Genomic DNA, 20,496 nt, shown 5'->3' on the forward strand with positions numbered 1-20,496 from the left:
TATTTTTATTACCAACAAATTGTTTCTAAAGTACCTCGCTTGATTCACATAGTTTGTCTATGGTTTGCAACAGTGGTCCTGTGTTACTACGTAAAGTTATTTTCTGCAACAAAAAAAATACAGTATGTTAATCGCTAACATAACATACACTGGAAAATCCAAAATACGTGATGATGGCAATAATAAAATGAGAGAGATACCCATGCTCGGACGAGTCCCAAGTTTTGTTCAGCCATACGTATTCTCGGACAAGCAACGTAATCGTCATCCAATCACAACTCGCTTCTTATAATCAGAATGCATCGGCTATACGATGTACACAAAGATTTTGTTTGGAATTCAGCAGAAATAACACCTATTTATTATTAATTGTGTGGTGCTTCGAAGTATGTAATGGACAAAGCGGAGAAATGACTTTTGTCCGTCTTGTGATGCTGTTGGAAATTTTGAACATTTCATTGCTTTGAACCACGTAAGTTCACTATTTGATTGTCGAAGTGAAACATTTCATTGAGGACATAGAGGTATTTCCTGATTCAAAGTATATATGTGTGTATGTACTGCTAATGAAGTAATATATGTAATTTCCCCATTACATAACACTATTAATACACCAAGCACAAGATTGAAGTTTTAAGTTCGCAATTCATTAGTGTAAATGTAAAATTTCACACTTAATATCATAGTTAAATGACGTATTTTCTTCCCCAAAGTCACACAAGTTGTTGTTTTTTTTTTGTCAGGTAGGTTACTTTAAACTTACCTTCAATACATAACCTAGTAACTACAAGAGCAAATTGGAAGACCCTATCCCTCTATGAAGGGTTTCTTGGTTAAATCCATGGTGGGGACAAATTTGAGTGATTCAGATATCACTTCAAACTGTAGGTCCAGCCTCCATCCAGCTTATTGATATACACATAGATTTTATGTAAGAACTAACATTTTGGTGCATAATTTTAGTAGGGCACCCATAAATTTTATAGGAGGGATATGACCTCACTTATCAAAATTGGGAGTGTATCCTGTTCTGAACTAAAACATAATAACAACAATACTCTGTATGCATTTTCAGTTGTTTCTCATCATTATATTTCATCTGCCTGTGGGACTACTCAAGTTACTAGAGCTGGCCCATGGGATAGCACATCGTGATATGATGCCAGGGGTTCCGGGTTTAAATCCCAGCCTGGGCATGGATGTTTGTGAGTGTCCTTCACCAATTCCATCACATCATCACGGTAACAGTTTCATAGATCGGAGACACATTACAATCGGATATTTTGTGTTTCGCATGGTTCGTACTTACAAATTGTCTATTGCAGAACATAGTTCAAGGTGCCATTATGCTTTTTACATGAAAACAAACTCAATTTTTCACATTCTGAGGGCCTTTTTTTTATTCCTTTTTTCGCTTCCGGTACTATTGTGTTCGTCACCGGTGGAAATTATACATTATGCACGGGTAGCTGACGGATAGCCCCACGAACCATTTCCAATAAGATTAGGTTAGGTTTGGTTACGTTAGGCAAGCATAGTAAAAAAAAGATGGGGTTGAAACACTGACAGGGGCTCACGTCATCAAACGTTCGCAGCATCCGGTTGTTGTAGGGCAAGCAAATGAAAGCAATGGCAATCGTGCGTTGGTGAGATATTTCTCTTGAAAAGTGCATGATTTCCAGGTCAAATATATTCCACGATGAAAGAAAATACCTCGACGAACGTTGTAAAACTTGGAGAAACTCATTTCAGTAAGTACTTTCTTGTGTAAAATTGAAGAAATGTGTCTCCGATGTATGAAACTGTTACCATTTTTTTTCAAATTATTTAAATATAAGACATTGTTTGTATATATTTTTTTCTAACTTAGCAATTATTGTACTGACACACAGTGTCATAATTCTCCACATAGCTATGCACAGTTATGATATCTTTTCATGAACATTGACTCTCCATAATTGCTGAAAAATGGATACATATTTATATATTCTAGTTCGAAGGCTGTTTTCTTCTTAATCACCACTTTGTTACCAAGTCACCTTTGTTTACAGATTACTAAAATTTTAGTACAAAATGAAAACAGGGGGCATACAGTACAATAATGTTCAATGAAAAGGCTTAGCCAATGTTTGATGCCAGTTTGTTAATAGAATTCCTGTTTCACTTTTAAAATGATAATTTATCCATAGGCTGTAATTAAATTGGTCAGTACTTGGTCTATTTTTTGGTATTTTGGTCATTTAGATCAGTAATTTGGACCATTTGAATAGTTTCAACCTGTGTGTATGTTTACAAATCATTAAATTCAACATGAAAAACTACAGAGATACATTCAATGCCAACACACCAATTCTGCAAGCAATTGCATTATAAGAAATTGAATATTGTAACTCAAGAGCCAGTTCAGGTATGTTCACAAAGACAACACTTCTGCATAAAAAATTCCATCATGTGTTTGGTTGCAAGTTTGTACTATGTGCCAAAATTTTATACTCACCTTGGTTCCTTTAGGGGACTGGGACTGTGAGGCACTACTTTGAAGTTTAAACCCCATTGAACCTTACCAAATGTGTTTAGGTATTTTTTATCCAGAAAGTTGAATTTAATGTGCCTATGTATTATTTGAAGTCATGTTCCATGTTTAATCAAGGTTTTTTTTCTTTTCTCTTTATTTTCAGGGTAATTACAGTTAATTGAGAAAGATGCATCAGAGAGCTAGGGTTAGAGGAGGAGGTACATCAAAATCAACAGCAGCTAATCCTGTGCTCCGGCATCGTATCGTTGCAGAGAGGTTGAAACAAGCTCTAAAAGCATATCAAGCTGGTGGACTCACAGTACGAGAAGCTGCAAATGAGTTCAGTGTTTCCAAATCCACCCTTCATGACAGAATTCTAGGGAAGAGGCCCCTGTATATCCAGCATGGTGGAACTCGTATGACGAAGGAAGAGGAGACCGCTCTAGCTAACTGGGCATTCCGAATGGTTGCTTATGGATTTCCGGTTACACGTGTGAAACTTAGGGAGGCAGCAGAGAACATCATTGCCTTGTCCGACAGCCCCGATCGTTTCGAAGGCCGACAGCCCGGTGCTCACTGGGCTAAAAAATATCTGAGACGTCACGATGATCTTGCAGCCATCAGCACGGAAATCGTTCATACCTACGAGTCGGACATTAAGGAATGGTTTAACAAACTGGCCACATTCATGGCAGCTATGGGCGCTGTGGACATATTGCAAAGCCCCTCTCGCATTTTTGGGTGCGATGATATTTCAGTTGTTTTCCACACGTTTGAGGGAAGACGAATATGTTTGTTTCTACAAGATCTGTTCAGTAGGAAGTTGACTGTTGGCGATGAAAGACTGTCGGTGCACGTTACATTTTCTGCTGCAGGGCTCATTACCCCATCCATGATAATATATAGAGACGACTATTTCCCTTATGAACTTGCATGGCAGGCACCAGAAAATTGTGTAGTCTCCTACAGTGATAACGGATGCATGAAGGCATCCAACTTCCTGGAGTATCTGTACCACTTCAATGACTGGTTGGTACATTTTAGCATTCAACGTCCTGTGATCTTGTTTATGGATGGACGCAGAAGTCACCTAACACCGGAGATCACAGACTTTGCTGAGGAAGCTCAGATAATCCTGTACTCCATCCCACCCGGAACTGTACATTTTATGCATCCTGTGAAGACAGACTTCTTTGGGCCTCTGAAAGATACCTGGGACAAAATTGTTGGCCAAGATGTTGTGGACAAAAGCAATTTTGCTCGGATTTTTGCTAGAGCATTGCAAGATATAGTTACTCCAGCAGTTGTGCAATACTCGTTTCAATCATGTGGGTTGTTCCCACTAGATCCTGGTGCTATTGATTACTCTAAGTGTAAGCGAAAAAAAACAAGTAAGTAATTCTTTTTTAGCATGTTTATTACTTGTCAGACTCATTAGCTTTGCAAATAAGGAAGGGCAAAGTTTGTCAGATTTACACTTTGTGAAATTAAAAAGTGTAAGTCATAAGCAAATGAGGTTTTTACAAACAGCATGTTAACACATTGACACCCAGCTCGGAGGAGCATTTAAACAGCCATCTCATGCATTTTCTGAATCCTAACTACCTAAAAAAAAAATGTGTCCTCCAATGGCACCCTGGAGGCTGCAAATGACACTTTGTTGTGACTTCTTCAGCCCCGTGGATAGGAACCCAGCCTCTTTTGAGGGTTCTTGCTGGTATCCCCTACTGATGACTCCCATTGGCCCTCCGAGGATCAGAATGGAGCCCTCGGTAATTTGGTGTACTGCATTGCACCTCTCCTCAAAGTCATGTGGTGCACCCTTTGTCGTTCCAATCAACGCAGGGTAAGAAAATACCCAAAAAATGAAAAAATATTGACACTGCAGCTAAACAACATTAGTCGTTTATGGGCAAATACAAGCACATACTTGAAAATAACCATGGTTGTTTACGGGTGGGAACATGTTAAGTAAACAAAAATAAATGCATAAATTATTACTGAAAAAGTTGTCAAGCAATTAATTCTCGTGGGATGTACCACCTATCCTTTCATTTTCATGACTTAATCATTCCTCGTTGGGGTCACAGGTTCGAATACTGGCCTGGGCATCCCTTAATCAATTTCATCCTCATTGTTGCAATTAGCCAAAAGTGGCAGACGAGAATGCTAAACGTAAATGAAGTCAAATCAAATATGCACACTAAAAATGTCAATACTTACAAAATTGTTATCAAAGTTAAGTATAAATGTCACAAATTCTTATTTACAATTGTGGCAATGTATTAGTGTCTTGTGATTTTGTAAGTTGCTTAAGTTGTTACTTCATGTGTGTAAAGACAGCTTACATTTTAGTTTTCATATATTTCACAACTCTTTCATCTCAGATTTATCAAGATATCCTTGTTGGTAGGTTTGTTGGGATAGGGTTGCATCCACAAAAAGATTCTCCTAAGGCTACTTTTTACAGTAATCAAATTAAACTCTGTGGCTCAAAGCCCATTATCCAATTGTGCTCACAATGGTGGGTCAATTTTTTTCTAAGATGATTGAAAAATGTAAGAAAAACATTGACTGGTTCCGTTGCTAGGTTATACATATCAATAAAATCACTCACGTGGAAGCATACCCAATGCCTCTCATGTTATTTGTGATCCCTATTATTTACTACAAAAGAAGTTATCCTTTCGATGCCATTTGCCATGAGTCTGATTAGAACAACTGATTCTTCTGCTGGAACATTCTCCAATTGTGTATCTAAAAATAACCTTCCACTGTTGTCAGATTTTTGGTGCATTTTTCATTCAAAAGTAAGTTAGAGACAGGCTTCAGCCTCTTCTAAACTATGCTGGTTCACCATATTAGACAACCCAAAATATACATGAGTAAAATAAAAAAAGAGCGGAGAACATTAAAAAGTTTCCTCGCAATGTATCAGATTGATAGAAGACACTTAGAACAAAGTATGCCTTCACTGCACAGCCTAAAGTGACACACAGTTCAACTATCCAACCTTATAAGATGTGCCACTTTATATGAGCAGGAGTGTACAAGAAGGTACCGTGAATGGGAAGTCCAATTAGCAATGTGTTTTAAGGGCATGCAAGACAGTCTCTGCCCAGCTTTTCCCTCTGAGTCAGTGTTGCCAGCTTAGCTCTCTTGAAGCCAGATCTGGCTCTTTCATGCACTCGTTTGCCTGTGAACTGGGGCACCCTCTCTCATGCCTCACTATGATACCATCACTGGTTCCGGCCCACATAGACCAACTTTTGCCATGATTATACATTTTGCACGTGACGTGATATTGTTATATTGGCTGCGTCGCCTCATCCCCTCTTATATCCCCAGCTACTTTTTTTTATAGCGCCATGTTGACATGAAATTGGCATATATTGTTATGAGGGAATCCTTTATTTTCGATTTCGTACGACCATGAGATGGGTGATGCCGCCGGATCTAGATGGTGAAAACTAAGAATAAATTGTTATCAATTTAGAGTTAACGGTAATAGCAGTGCCCCACTCCTTTGACAACTAACATTACTCTAAGAAGCACTTCGTAAATCTAGCTCTTTGAAAGTCAGATTTTAACTCCATTTAAGGTGAAATTTAGCTTTTTTATGTGCAGCAGGTTTGGTAACACTGCCAGGAGGCAAGGAGAAATGTATTGGGCATATGAGAGTATTTTTTGATTTGTTATCTTGGGAATATCAAACTTCGGATGGAATAGAAAATGATATTAATGGGAAGAGGGCAGTTTGAAGAAGTGATTGCCCAGCAGAAAAGTCGAAACTTCCATTTGATTAACCGTAACTTGATGTTGAAGTTGATTCCCAATAAGGAATACACGGGATTCCGAAAATTCTTATTCGTCATATTTTTTACAGGTTGTATCTAGCTTAATAATCACCTTTGAAAAGTGCTTCGACCTGCCACATATGGAGAAATTCATATCCTCTTGTACCCCACATTTTTCTTCAGTAGCATTCCCCATTCCGACAATATTCAAATAAATGCAAACGTGGTACGTAACTGTATCTCTTCGCCTTAAAAAGGTTACAAAATGGGACACACTTGTATCATTCTGGTATGCATGCACTCGTTGGAGGCTTCAGTGTTGTCTATTATTCTTTTCTGTGCTACTTACCTGTTAATTTACTTAAATGTACATCAGTGAGTAACCAATATTGATTTTGATGATTTATTGATTCTGAAATGCTTCTCGTAACAGGTCAGTCAAGGTGTCGGGAGCTTTCAGTATCAGATGAAAGTGATTATTTTGAAGATGAAGAGGAGGAACAAGCCAGCAGAGACAGTGACAAAGACACTTCAGATGCTGAAGGTGAGGAGAGTGATGATGAACGGATACAAGTGAAGAGAGAAGATGAACAAGCAACAAACAATAAAATAGGATCAGAAGATGAGAAGAATTTCTTGAAATCCAGTGAAAGTTCTACAAGTGACCAAAAATGCATTCAAAGAAGGTAAAAAACAGAATTAATTTTAACGAAATATTAATGTAGTGAGTCTGAGTAATTTTTCACAGAGTTAGGTTTTTATTGTTGCTGGAAAAGTAATGATGCAGTGGCGGAGGAACTGGCAACATTACATTATTTCCCACTGCTGATTTTGGTCTGTAAAGAGAGTGACCAAATATGGTAAAATATTTATATGCAAAAGATCCATCCAAGGGATAAACATTTGCAACATTTGAGATGGGACGTAATATCCAGAGGGAAAATTCCTCTTCCAGGCACCCTGCATGTAACAGTAAGCTCCCAGCAAATAAATATGTTTGGTTTTCTTTCATAAAATGTTGCAAAGTGTACACTTATTTTTTTACAAAATAGCCAAAACAAAGTTCATAATGTACATGAACCATACCTTCTGAAACAAATGACCTATTGGCGACCTCTGCCATCCTTCATGTGGAAATTACTATCCATTACATAAAGTGCTATAACCATGCATATTGCTTTCTTCCCCGAACACGGCTACTGACAAATGACAAGATAGAAACAACCACACCACACTTAGCACAGAGACAGACCCAGTATCTGAAATGTAGCATTAAGCCAAGCTAACTCCCAACACGGAACCAACCTTTATGGCAATCACCCTCTGTTGCTGTGTTTACCTATGATGCAGTCAAGCAGCCAATTAGGCCTATCGCTGTTGGCGCAACAAGTAGCAACCGTAGAATCCCTCCTCCTGAAGCGGCCAGCAGGGAAACAGGATTTTGTCAAAATAACTGTTCTGCACTGTGAATGGAGGCTGGGAGTTAGCGTGGCCCAGGTACACATAGAAGCTAATAACAGTGGTTAATAGTACAACAATCCAACATCTAATATTTTCTATTTGTCTTTCAGACGCAGCAGTAGGAAACAAGTTGAGCCAAAGTGGAAGAGAGATGAGGATTTCCTTTATGATATTCCTCATTTCATGGATGCAGCCCAAGACCATTACGATGATGACATGGCAGACACCGACTGGAAAGATGCTCACGAGTTAAAGAGGACAGAAAGCAAAGGAAGGAAGAAATGTCACAAGAGAAACATAGCAAGTATTGAGAATTCACAACCACAGACAAATCACAACAACGGAAGATACATTGAAAGCCTCGTGAACCAACTAAGGCAGGAAGTGAAGAAAAATAATTGGTGCGAAGTGTGCAGTGAATCATTTCCTAACATGAATTCACTTCTAAAACATACAAAGGTCCATGCAGAAACCCCTTGCGTGTGTGATATTTGCGGTGCGTCAGTTCCGTGCAAAGAGGATATGAAAGTGCACATGCTAAAACATTCTGATAAGTTTCCTCTCACGTGTGAGATTTGTGGCAAAACGTTTGCATATTTCTCTCTTCTGGAGCAGCATCTAAGGACCCACATGGGAACGAAACTGTACGAATGTGTAATATGTGATAAAAAATTCTCTTGTGCATATTTTGTTCAAATACATTTACAGCGTGTGCATCAGGAACAGGACCTTCATGGGAAATGGTACAAACGCCCTTTGTTGTCTCGTGCAAAAAGAAAAAGTACAAAATTACCAGAAAAAGATGTAAAAGTTGCACGAACAAACGTGAGGAAAAGAGGAACAGGACGTAAAGTCACAAAAATTAGCAGAAATCAGACAAAGCATAATGCAATTAGGAGGAAACCGAAGAGGAAATCAAATACACGTCCAGTTAAAAGGACAGACCGTTCTGTTGTGAACACAAATAATGAAAATTGTGTTGAAGAGCCTGTTCATATAAAAGGTGAGTCTGTTGAGGAAGACTGCTCTACCGTTTATGCCATGAACAATGTTGCTAAACAGAATTTAAATGTTAACTTGGACAGTTTTCCAGAAGGTGTTCAGAAAATAGTGTATGAAAGAACAAGTTTCGTGAAGTCTGGATCAAACAAGAGCACAGATGAGGTTTCAACTGTAGAAGTGATTGAGGTTGATGATAATGTCGAACGTGAAATAGAAGATTCGGCTGATGAAGAAGCAAACATGCCAAGTATGGAAGATGATGTCATTTTCTGCCAGTTGTGTAAAGCACAGTTCACCTGCCAGAAAGAATACATAAAGCATGTTCAATGTCATTTGTTTTGAAATTTGTGTTACTGCATTTTGCCAATAGCTATAAATATGAATGGTCATCTATGATTTAACGTCATAAGAGTTTCTGTTGTGTGGCACTCAAAGGAATCTTCCTCCAAGTTTTGAATTGGCATCGAAGTTTTTCCCAAAACTCATTGTTACTGCCTATTTTCTACCTGTATGTATGCAGTCTTATAGTAGAGGCTCACACTTATCACTGTCATTTATTTTTCTGTCAGATAACTTAGTAAAAAACTATAATATCCCATAGAGCAGGTTTATCAGCAGCACAGCATCATCCCAATAGATCCACCAGTTGGATGAAGTCACCAAGTTGAACCCTCCTCCTTGTATCGTTTATGTATTACCACCCATGCATTGTTACACTTTTTTATTTTTATGCTTCTTAGAAGTATTCAGAATCTGTAGGTCAGCCGTGATTGGTCACACAGTATCTTGGTAGCAATCATCCTAAAAATTTATCACTCCAAACAGAAAAAGAGAATCTCGTGGCTGTATATGTACAGGATACAAAATACCAGTCTTGTACACCCCTATTCAGATAAAGTGGCACATACTTCAACTGTCCAACCTTATAAAATATGCCACTTTATGTGAACAGGAGTGTACAAGGGTCGTTTGAAAAGTTCTAAGAATGACAATGAAAAAACACAGTTAACTGTTAAATTGGGATTTATTTTTGTTCATACTCCCTTGAGAGCAATGCACTTCATCAAGCGATGTTCCAGTGCCATGAGCCCATCACAAAATGCACGTTCCTCATGGCTTGCAAAATAGTCCTCCACAGCGATTTTCTCGTCTTCATCTGATGAAAATCTTTCCATCAAGGAATTTTTGAAGCTGTGGGAAGAGATGAAAGTCTCAGGGTGCCAGATCAGGCAAATAAGGAGTGGCAGGAAATCATACTTCAATTTGTCGATTTTTGCCATTGCAACAACACATGTGTGTGGGTGGGCATTGTCTTGATGCATGGTGATTTTCTTCTTCTTCAATTCTGGTCTTTTTGCACGAATATTTGTGTCCACTTGGGAGATAATCTATCAACAAGATGCCCGATCACATCCCAAAAAAATCGATGCTGTGATTTTTCTCACTGATTTGATAGCCTTCACCCTCTTTCGTGGTGGTGAATCATGATGCTTCCACTGCTTTGATTGTTCTTTTGTCTCTGGCGTGTACGTTTCACCTGTAGTTATGAATCTGCTCACAAAATCGTTTGTGTTGTTCTTAAAATGGGCCAGACATTCATTGGACACTCGCATCTGCATTAGCTTCTGGTTGACTGTCAACAAACGTGGCACCCATCTTTGCAGACATTTTTCTCATCTCCAATTCTTCTGTCAAAATACGAAACACCCTTTCACCTGAGATGTCCATGGCTTCAGACGACCATCCTGCTACACCATATCATGGACCTTTTCAATTTTCTGCCTTCGTTACTGATTTTGGTCTTCCGCTACACGAGTCATCTTCTAAGCTCTCACAACCATGTTTAAACTCTGTAGTTAACTTTTACACAGTGGCAAATGAAGGAGCAGAGTCCCTTAAAGTGTCCTCCATATCGGCATGAATTTCAGTCGCTTTCATTCCCTTTTTCATGAAGTACTTTATCACTGCACGATGCACAATCTTCTCCATTTTGCACTACACTCACACTTGCTCTGCTGTTCCTCCCTCTCGACACAAAACAAAGGAAGACACTCTGGATGATACTGTGCATGAAGGGTGGGGGATTCCATTGGCATGCATCATTCTGAACTCCTGCAGCCATCTGTCGGTCATTCTTAGAACTTTTCAAATGACCCTTGTACCATCAAAATGAGGCCTTAATGAATGAAGCATTATTAACTTGTTAAGTCTTCATATCCTCTGTGTGTTGTGGAAGTTTGTTGGGGAAGGGTATACAGTATTCATAAAACATAAGTTTTAGTGTTTACTGAGATAAGAACAATTTATGCATGAAGAGAATGCACTGATTTTCCGTACAAGAACTTCCCTTTCCAACATTATTACAGTACGATTCATGTGAGTGTGTCACTATACTATTCAAAGTATAAAATGTGCAATTTTCATTGAAATGAGTGGAAATCAGCAGAAGATGACATTGGAAGCTTTGTAAAATGCAATCGCAAATAGCATTATTATAACATTAATGATGGCACTGAAAACATTTAATTTCAAATTGTGCTTAGCAGTTAGCAGGATAAACAGATACACAAAGCCTAAATTTATTATTTTACTTCACAATGAAATAAAATTTGAACATTTTAAAGGGTGTGTAATCAGGATATTGACTAATAAATAATAAGTTTTTTAAGGTTTTTCTTCTATAATGGCACTAATGTGTTATTCCAAATAAAAAAATATAGATGGAAACGAACTGCCTTGTCATAAAATTGCACTTGGTGATTCCATGCACAAACAATAGTTGACTAGTTCTATTGCCTTTTGAAGATTCTTTACACAAACTTTAATATATTTTCTACACACATGCCATTTCTTCATGCATTAATTTATGAAATTGGCAATTCTTTTCATGAAGACATAATGAAAATGCATCCTTTGTATTTCTAATTATTTACCAAGTCTAGTGAAGATATTACTGTAAAATGCAATGTAGTTCAAAAAGTAACTGATTCCATGTATTGTAATGACAAGATGATGAATTTTTATTTTTTGAGTGTTTATGTGACTACAAGAGATGATTATGTATTTATTTATACAGTTGTTGAATAGATGAACTGGAAAATCGATGTAGTGTTGTAATTTCTGTGCTAAGATAGGCTGTAATTATTGCATTAAGGATAAGATGTGCAATGAATTACACAAGAAACTTGATGATGATTCGCCATCTAAAGCCATATTTTAAGACATAAAGTATGTAACACTTTTAAGAAATATTTTTTATTTACTAGTATCATTCTTTAACCCTCCGTTGCTCCTACGGCATCTGAGACACCCGAGAGTCTATCAGTAACGATAACTTCTGAAATGAATTAGCTTGGGTATTCTCCGACCCGGTACCTTTCTGGTATGAGCAAATGATTATTCACAATGAGCTACGACAGTTCAAGTTTGTGCGGTGAGAATTTATTAGTGATATTGTCTGCACCGAGTCTCTCAGATGCCACGTGAGTATTTGTGTTACAAAATTGTACACACAACATCTATTATAAAACACGGGTTCATTTGTACCCAAAACAAATAATGTGTTTTATCCAATTAAAAATGTAAGTTTTTGTTGTGTATTGCTAGAGTTTTGTATTTTTATTAAATATGTAGGTTTGTGGCTGCAGTGGCTCAGTCGGTAACGCATCTGACTACCATGCTAAAGGTCCCAGGTTCGATCCCCGGCCGGTTCAAATCCTGGAAATTTTCTAACGTTGGAAGCGGCCCCAGCATCGAATAACATGTGTACCTGGGGGGTAAAGGCAGTCAGGGGTGTGGTGCTGATCACGTCACCCCCACTCACGACCGGATCAAGAAAGTGTGGGGTGTTACCCCACACCCCCTATACGCTTCATGGCATGGTGCTAAGCACAGGAGAACACATGAATATTTGTTGCATTTGTGCCCAAAACAAATAATGTGTTTTTGTAAGTTTTTTTGTGTATTGCTCGAGCTTTGTATTTCTTATTAAAGTTGTAGGTTTTGTATTTTTTTTATTAAGTATATTGGTTTGAAGAACAATTCTGTTCACATTTAGATTCGTCTGAACCACAATAATCCTCAAAAAAATATGTTTTCAACGCAGGTCATCTTTCAGACGCCACGTGAGCATCGGTGTTAGGAAAATACGTGCGAGTAAGGGAGGGTTAACAAAATAAATAAATAGCATTTATTTAATTTTGGTGCATTTTAAAGTTATGACTGTACTGAAAAAAAAAAATATCTTCCAAACAAACTTGCATGTGGGAACATTTCAGCTGGGCAAATGCATCTTGCACAGACCTCGAAAAATATCTGTGATAGGATGCACAGATATATACCAAATTCAGTAATATTGTTTTCTGTTAGTATGAGATGATAAAGTTACAGGCCTGTAAAGAAGTTAGATATGCGTATTTTGGAAACAATATTTCGTACTTTCCCAAAGTTTATCAGTAGAGCCCGGAAGTTCAGGCATTTATTTTCGTTAAAATAGGAAGGCAAAAAGGCATTTACAATGTGGTAAATAGGCACTAAAAATGAAAAAAAAAGCAAAATAAACCGAAAAAAGGCACATTTAGAAGTCGCTTACTTTTATCTATAATTTCTGGCAAAATGTTAAAATCTAAATTGGGAAGAGCATTTCAATTTTCTCCGTCGTGATTGCACATAACTACAAGGTGCTTTTTAAGTTTTAAACATTCATTGATAGTCGTCTGTCAGAGAGAATGTTTTTCATAATAGAAAATGATCTTTCTACTTCGACAGAAGTTATTGCAACATACATATAACAAGCTAATGTAGCTGGACTCATTTTGGTAACAGCATTTTCACCTTTTAGAATATCACAAATTGTTTTCAATTGTTTCAAGTCCTCATTTGCACTCACTACCCGTTACCATTTTTCCGCAACAGCTCACCCCTTTTCTCCTGGCACTTCCATCATCTGCTGCATAGATTCCTCGAAGATTTTCATGGATGCTATAATTGTAATTGTCTCTGGCAATGCACCATAATGTGCAAAAGTAAACTTGAATAGCACAGGAGTTTTTTCACTTCACGAATTGAAGCTGCTTCATTTTCTGGAACAGCATCGATCACCTCACTGATTTTTTGAAGGTTGTTAGTATAATATATAGCTGCTGATATACAGGTTCCCTATCTCGTCAAGACTGGTTGCTGAGGTAAACTAAGCTCAATCGCAACTTCCTGAAATTTTCGGGTTCGAGAGGGAGATTTCAGAAATATTTTCTTTGTGTTCGAAATCAACCTGTCCACTTCAGCAGTCAATCATGCGCAAGAAATGTTAACCAAAAGGCAATATCCTGACTCAGCATGAAATACTTTTTTCTCACACCTTTCTCCTTCAGCAATGTTGAAACATGCGTGAGTTCAATATTACTTAAATAAGGCGAAAATTATTCACATAATAAACGGAAGAAAAATAAATGCCAACAACGTTTTTTGGGAGAAAAATAATATATATACACATTTTTTTTAAAAAAATGTCAAATTTCATTGAAAAAGGCAAAAAAAGGCATTATAATTAAAAATAGGCAGTGGGGTCCCAAATAGGCAAAATAGGCAAAATGAAAAGACTTCCAAAACATTCGAAACAACATAAGAAACATATATCCGGAAAAATTTTATCAATATATGCAGTAGATAAAAAGAGGCATTTTGCCAAACTTCCGGGCTCTATTTATCAGTAATCAATGGACTGGCGGTGATGTATCAAAACCAAATCAAATCTTGAGCTCTAAGTATTTTCAAAGCGAACGTGGGGAAGATATTCTTGAAATCATATGGCAATGAGACTATAATAATAATTTTATCATAATACACATTCATTGACACAGAAACAGCACAATTAGAAGTTGCAAGCTTTCATGTGTAGAAAAACTTGGGAGTTTGTCCCACATCCTCAGCTTCCCCAATGGCATAGTGGTAAAATCATCACCTTGTAACCAAGGAGTTCGGAGTTGAATACCTGGTGGAATCACACAGTGGTTTGGATCCCATTTTAAACTGTAGGTCCAGTCCTGATTAGCTTATCTGCGCATAAAGTGGACTTAAAGGGACCCTGCAGTCACTTCATTATGTTGCCTGAAAATAAAGAGAAATACTTCTCAAAATGCTGGAATAAAATTTCAGTCTGATGAAAAGGCATTTGGATTGCATTCAAAAAGTATATTTTTCAGTTAGCCAGGAAGGGCCTCCCTGATGGTGTAGTGGTAACATCGTCGCCTTGTAATCAAGGGGTTCTGGGTTCGATACACTGTGGAGGCACATAAGAGCTTCAGATCTCACTTGAAACTAGAGGTCCAGTCCTGATTAGCCTTTCTGTGCATAAAGCGGAATAAAAAAAACTCATCCAGGAAGGCTTCAATTTGTGCTACAGAAAGATTTCAGGTTAATTGTCATCTGCAAAATTTGTACCATTCTCTGGTTGATTGATTGAATTGGTGTTTGAAGTCCACTTTATGCACAGTAAGGCCAATTGGGACTGGACCTACAGTTTAAAGTGCGATCCAAACCACTATGTGCCTCCACCAAGTAAAGGCAACGACACTACCACTGCGCCATCGGGGAGGCAATAGCCCCGTTCGGCGGGCAAGAGAACTTCAAGTCGGCTTGAAGATCTTGCACGTTTAGCGTTCGGCAGGCGGAAGTTGACGTCACGTCTTAAAGAGTGAAAGCTTCCGGCCATTCAGACGGGTTACAGCCAACTTGCAGCCGGAGGAAGTCAAGGAAAAGTTGACTCGTTTCGCCTGCACATGATCTTGCAAGATGGTGGCATCCCTGGAGATATATGTGATTTTTTGATAATGTTATTGCGGAGATGGCTATAGTTATACTTGGCGATGTCTGACAACATTCTTTGTAATGAAGACAAATAAATTATACTTTCAAAATGTTGAAATATCGGTTTGAAGTGAGAGAAGTTCATTGTTTTATATGAAGACCACATTTACTGAATATCTAGTCTGCTTCAAAGAACGAAGAGCATGACTTAGACACAAGATTTGAACAATACAATCTACTTTAATGAATGCTAAGTATATATCCATAATGAGATCTAACGTGGTGACATTTTTTTCTATTCAGAACAACTATTTTGATTGAACTCTGAATATTATGAAGCTGAATATGAAAATGAACTCAAAATTGATTTTAATTACTTAAATACAATTAATCGTATGACCAAAGATGATGTACCATATTTACCCCCTTTCCGAGAATAGTAGCTACTTTTTCCACTCTTTCATAAATATATTTATTCTCCATAATTTTCCCCTTTGTAGCTTGTATGCTAGTTGTTGCATTGACTAGTTTCATCCACAGACCATGTGCGACTTTTTTTGTCGTCCAGCGATTCAACTAAGATGATCTTAAGCCGGAAGTTGGTAATCACGTGTTTCCTCTCAGATGCATCTTGCAGTGGTCTGGCTCGCCAAATGGGGCTCTTGTACCATTCTCTGGGAAAGTCATGTAATGCTGTTATGGTATTCTATTGAAGAACCTCACTTCTGAGATGCCTGCTTTTTTTTTACACCTCTTTAGTATTTTTACGATGCTCATGTATACCATGTGTAACTCTCCAATCTGTAGCAAAGCTGCATTAACACAAACTGTATAATGGGAGCGACACCATCTCTCTCGGCTGTGTAGTCAAGAGCATTGTAGTGTGTGTATGTACGGATGGGTGGACCTTAAGCTTCAGATATATGTATATGTATTTGACTATTAGGAGCGAGTTCAAATTCTGGATCTAATCTGAATCTTGGATCCAGGATTCAAACACCCATTCCTAGTGTTTGTGTACAGGAATAGCATCAGAAAAAGAGCCTGAAGGGCGAATAAACAAAAATATGTAGGCTGCAAAATATCGACCTTTCTCTACTCTGTGTGTGTTTTTACCATCTCCCACTTTACATTTTTTGTGTGTGTGTTTGTGTATGTGACATTAAACACAACCTCAGAATCACTAACCACCATTCTTCAACCCAAAACTCTGACCTCACAATTGTTCCGATCTTGCCACCGCACCCTTCTTGTAAATGTCCCATCATCGATTTTATCTAATCATCATTCATCCTGACTGGCACGATTAGCCAACAGTGGCAGTAAAAAAATGTATAACAACAAAAATGCAATTAAGTGCACTTTATTATTATATAAAATTGATGGCACAAGGAGACGTTGTCTGGCCATCTTGAGGTGACTCACCGCAGCATTCCGGCTATCATCACAAAGTTTTCCAGTTGTTATTTTATTTCCATTCAGTAAAAATATGAACTTCATGCAGTTTGTTATAATAGAATTGAAATTACTTAAATTTAATAATTGACAATTATTTCCAATGCTGCTGTTGTGAGCAACATTAGTGCTGTCGCAAATACACGTTGTTTTCGTTTACATTACTGTCGACATTAATGCTGAAATGAAGATCACCTTTCAGTTTCCAACCTACACATAAATTCATAGACACCATATTAACCTTTGAAAGGCTTTCCAACATGTGACAAAATATGGGGCTTCAAGATAGAAATATGACATGCCTTGCTTGAGTCATTCGCGTCTTATCAGTTCACGTAGGCCATAACTCATTTGTTTGTTTGGGTTGCAACTTGAATCTAACCCATGTGCCAGGGTCCCCTTACTTGAGTGAGAGATCTGCTTTGGTCTGTTTAGAATTTTTCCCTCTCCCGAAAAAGTGTTTTCAGTTGTGTGAGCTCTCAGTGATTTTTACTTTTTTAAGTGATTTCTGAAGTGTCATATTCGTGCATTACATTCGCGTGTGTAGTGATCGCAATGGATCATAGTAAAAAGGGTAACTGTAACGTTCACAGTATAATATTAATGTTAATAATTACATATAATTATCATTATATATACAAAATATGTAACACCTTCATTGTGAAGGAAGGTCATCATTTCCCGGCGACATGATCTAGCGCTGTATTGGCAACACTGTGCGGTTTCTCCATAAGCGCCGTTGTCTCTTCTGAACGTGAAAACGACTCTAGTCAAAGTTGCTGAGTTCAGGTGTTATTACTATTATATATGATCCAAACTGTTGTTGCATATCATTCACTTTCTTCGCATCACTAATGACTAGACCTCGGATTTAGGTTTATAACCTATTTTTCCCTTTGCAGGTAAATATAATTCAATGACTGGCGTGTTTGAAACATGTTTTCTGTCGATTTCCCTCCCTCCAAGTATATGATGTTTTATCAAAGCTTTAAACAAAACAAAAATGCCTGACGTCACTGTTACCTGCAGACAGGGACGGCAAATGGGGACAGTTCCCCCCTACTTTTTACCCCTGCACTATAGACTTAATACTAAGCCTTGCCTACTTGCCCCATTCTCAGTTTTGGCACTCAATTGTCTCGACTGCCTGCACAGTCCAAGTACAAATTTCTGATCCTTGTGGCCTTGCTCACTTTTACGTCAGTTTGGTCCTTCTTGGCATTCATGCGTTGCGAAGTAATGTTTCAGCATTCAAATTAGCATTACTGACTACGTTTCTGTTGAAAGATCATTTTCAGCACATGAAATGATCCTCACAGACAAAAGGTGGAATTTGAGTGTGGATAACGCAAAAAAGATTCATGGTGGTCACTAGGACCATGATAAAATTCAAGTATAATTCCTGGTGGCCGCGGTGGCTCAGTCGGTAACGTGTCTGACTACCATGCTCAAGGTCCCGGGTTCGATCCCCAGCCGGTTCAAATCCGGGAACTTTTCTAACGGTGGAAGTGGCCCCGGCGCCCACCCAGCATCGAATAACATGGGTACCTGGGGGGTAAAGGCGGTCAGGGGCGTGATGCTGATCACATCACCCCCACTCACGACCGGATCAAGAAAGTGTGGGCCGTTACCCCCACACCCCCTATACGCCTTCATGGCGTGGTGCTATGCACAGGGGAACACTTTACTTTTTTCTTTTTTTGTATAATTCCTGGTTTTGAAGGTGAACTTTCCAAAACTTCCAGGATACAAGCAGATGTTTTCTCTTTTCCAACCTTACATATTATCGACTCTCACCCTCCCTTCCATACACAAAAATAGTGACAATATAAAGGGTTTGTATGATTCCTATGTAACAACTTCAAGATATATTATTTTGTAATAATCATCTTCCATTTGTCAGATAGATTGTTCTGTAAAATACACTAACAAAGTAAACGGATTGAGAAATTTTTGTTTTATTTTCTGTGTAGCTTTCTTTTTCATTCTCAAAAAAAATGAATGTAATAAAAGCTAAACTAAGAGAAACTTGCCTCAGGGCATTTATAAACATGTATAAATTTAATGGGAAATGGAATAAAAAAGTTGAAATTTTTCACGTCTACGGAGAAAAAATGGAATAGAGGACACATCCGCTTGTACCTTATTTCATGTCTTGCCAAAATTCATGAATAATTTCCAGAGGCAATAATTCACGTGTAATTCCCAGAATTCAAGGAATTCCAAGTGAGTAGTCACCCGGATTTTGTGCAGCAAATTATATATACGTAATTCATTTTTCATATTAACGAGTAACTTTTCCTAACAGCACAAGTGTAGATAATTTTGAAAATGATATAAAGAAATGAAAATTTGTTTAGAAAATTAATATTTGGTTATTACGGTTCTTGTGAAATTTTTTTTTAACGATTGTATCTAATCAATATTTTTCAGGAATTTTTTACCAAATTAAGTATTTTTGCAACCTATTTCAGGATTTTCCGAGCCTAATTTAAGGTTCTAGAACCTAATTTAAGGTTTTTAGAACCTATTTTAGGATTTTTAGAGCCTATTTTTCGAACCTAAAAATCCGAGGTCTACTAATGACTAATGACTTATTGAATGTTGTAGTCCGTTCTGTTATTATCGTGTCATTCTATAGAATGAAGGGATCTGAACCAGTTAATTGATGGGGTGATGTAAACTACTCATCATTCATCCTCTTGATGAGACCACTCGTCATTGACATGACGAGTTATTGCTTGGCATGCGAAAGGTACAAATTACACAAAGGAATTAAACTACTGAAAAGACAATGGCAACTCGTTGGATTTTGTGAACCGTTGAACCTGTATCATGGCTGGGTGTAGGATAATTACCTGTCTAACTGAAGTCTCTGAGCTGAATGAAAATAGCGAAGTCCTCTGTAAGCTTCTAACTTGTTGACCAAAGCGTGCTTCCACTATCGACCTCCTGTCTTGCTGACCTCCTCTCTCTACCAACTCAATTCCCAAAGTCCAGTCACTTCCCAGCTTGTCTCACCTCTATATTCCCTGGCCATCGAGCTCTTCCTCGATGCCGAATCGCCGAATCGTGTTTATTATAATTGCTACCATGCAAACCGCTGACACCAAACCCAGAAGTATTACCTGCTTCCTGAATACTCAGGAGGTTTGCATGGCACAACACAATGCATTGTAAACATGCCTAAGAGGCTTGAGACAGCTGAGAAAAACAAGTGAATGCCCTGGTCAACATGAAGCGTTCAGAGAGACTTAATAAAATAAACATACAATCCTAGGGATTGATACGTTATAGTATAACGGGGACAAAATACCTTCAATGATAGGATCATGAGTCAACTTCTCATTTTACATTATTCCATCTGTATGGAGACTGTTAGTACTATTTGGAATTTGCTTTTCCTTAATTATAAAAAGAAGGTAGTGGAAATTCAAGAATTCATCATAATGCAGTGTAAAA

General features: G+C 37.9%; 1 protein-coding gene across 1 annotated transcript; it reads left to right on the forward strand.

The window, feature by feature from the left end:
* The first annotated feature begins 15 nt into the window (after positions 1-15).
* Positions 16-11,905, forward strand: LOC145992158 (uncharacterized). The gene is made up of 4 exons (XM_083128438.1): positions 16-472; positions 2,679-3,906; positions 6,746-6,998; positions 7,884-11,905. The coding sequence occupies exons 2-4, from the start codon at positions 2,703-2,705 to the stop codon at positions 9,115-9,117; spliced, it is 2,691 nt and encodes an 896-aa protein (XP_082984564.1). The 5' UTR covers positions 16-472; positions 2,679-2,702; the 3' UTR covers positions 9,118-11,905.
* Positions 11,906-20,496: the final 8,591 nt, after the last annotated feature.

Source organism: Lepisma saccharinum, chromosome 9, assembly GCF_977018435.1.
Source record: "Lepisma saccharinum chromosome 9, izLepSacc3.1, whole genome shotgun sequence".
Taxonomy (NCBI): Eukaryota; Metazoa; Arthropoda; class Insecta; order Zygentoma; family Lepismatidae; genus Lepisma; species Lepisma saccharinum.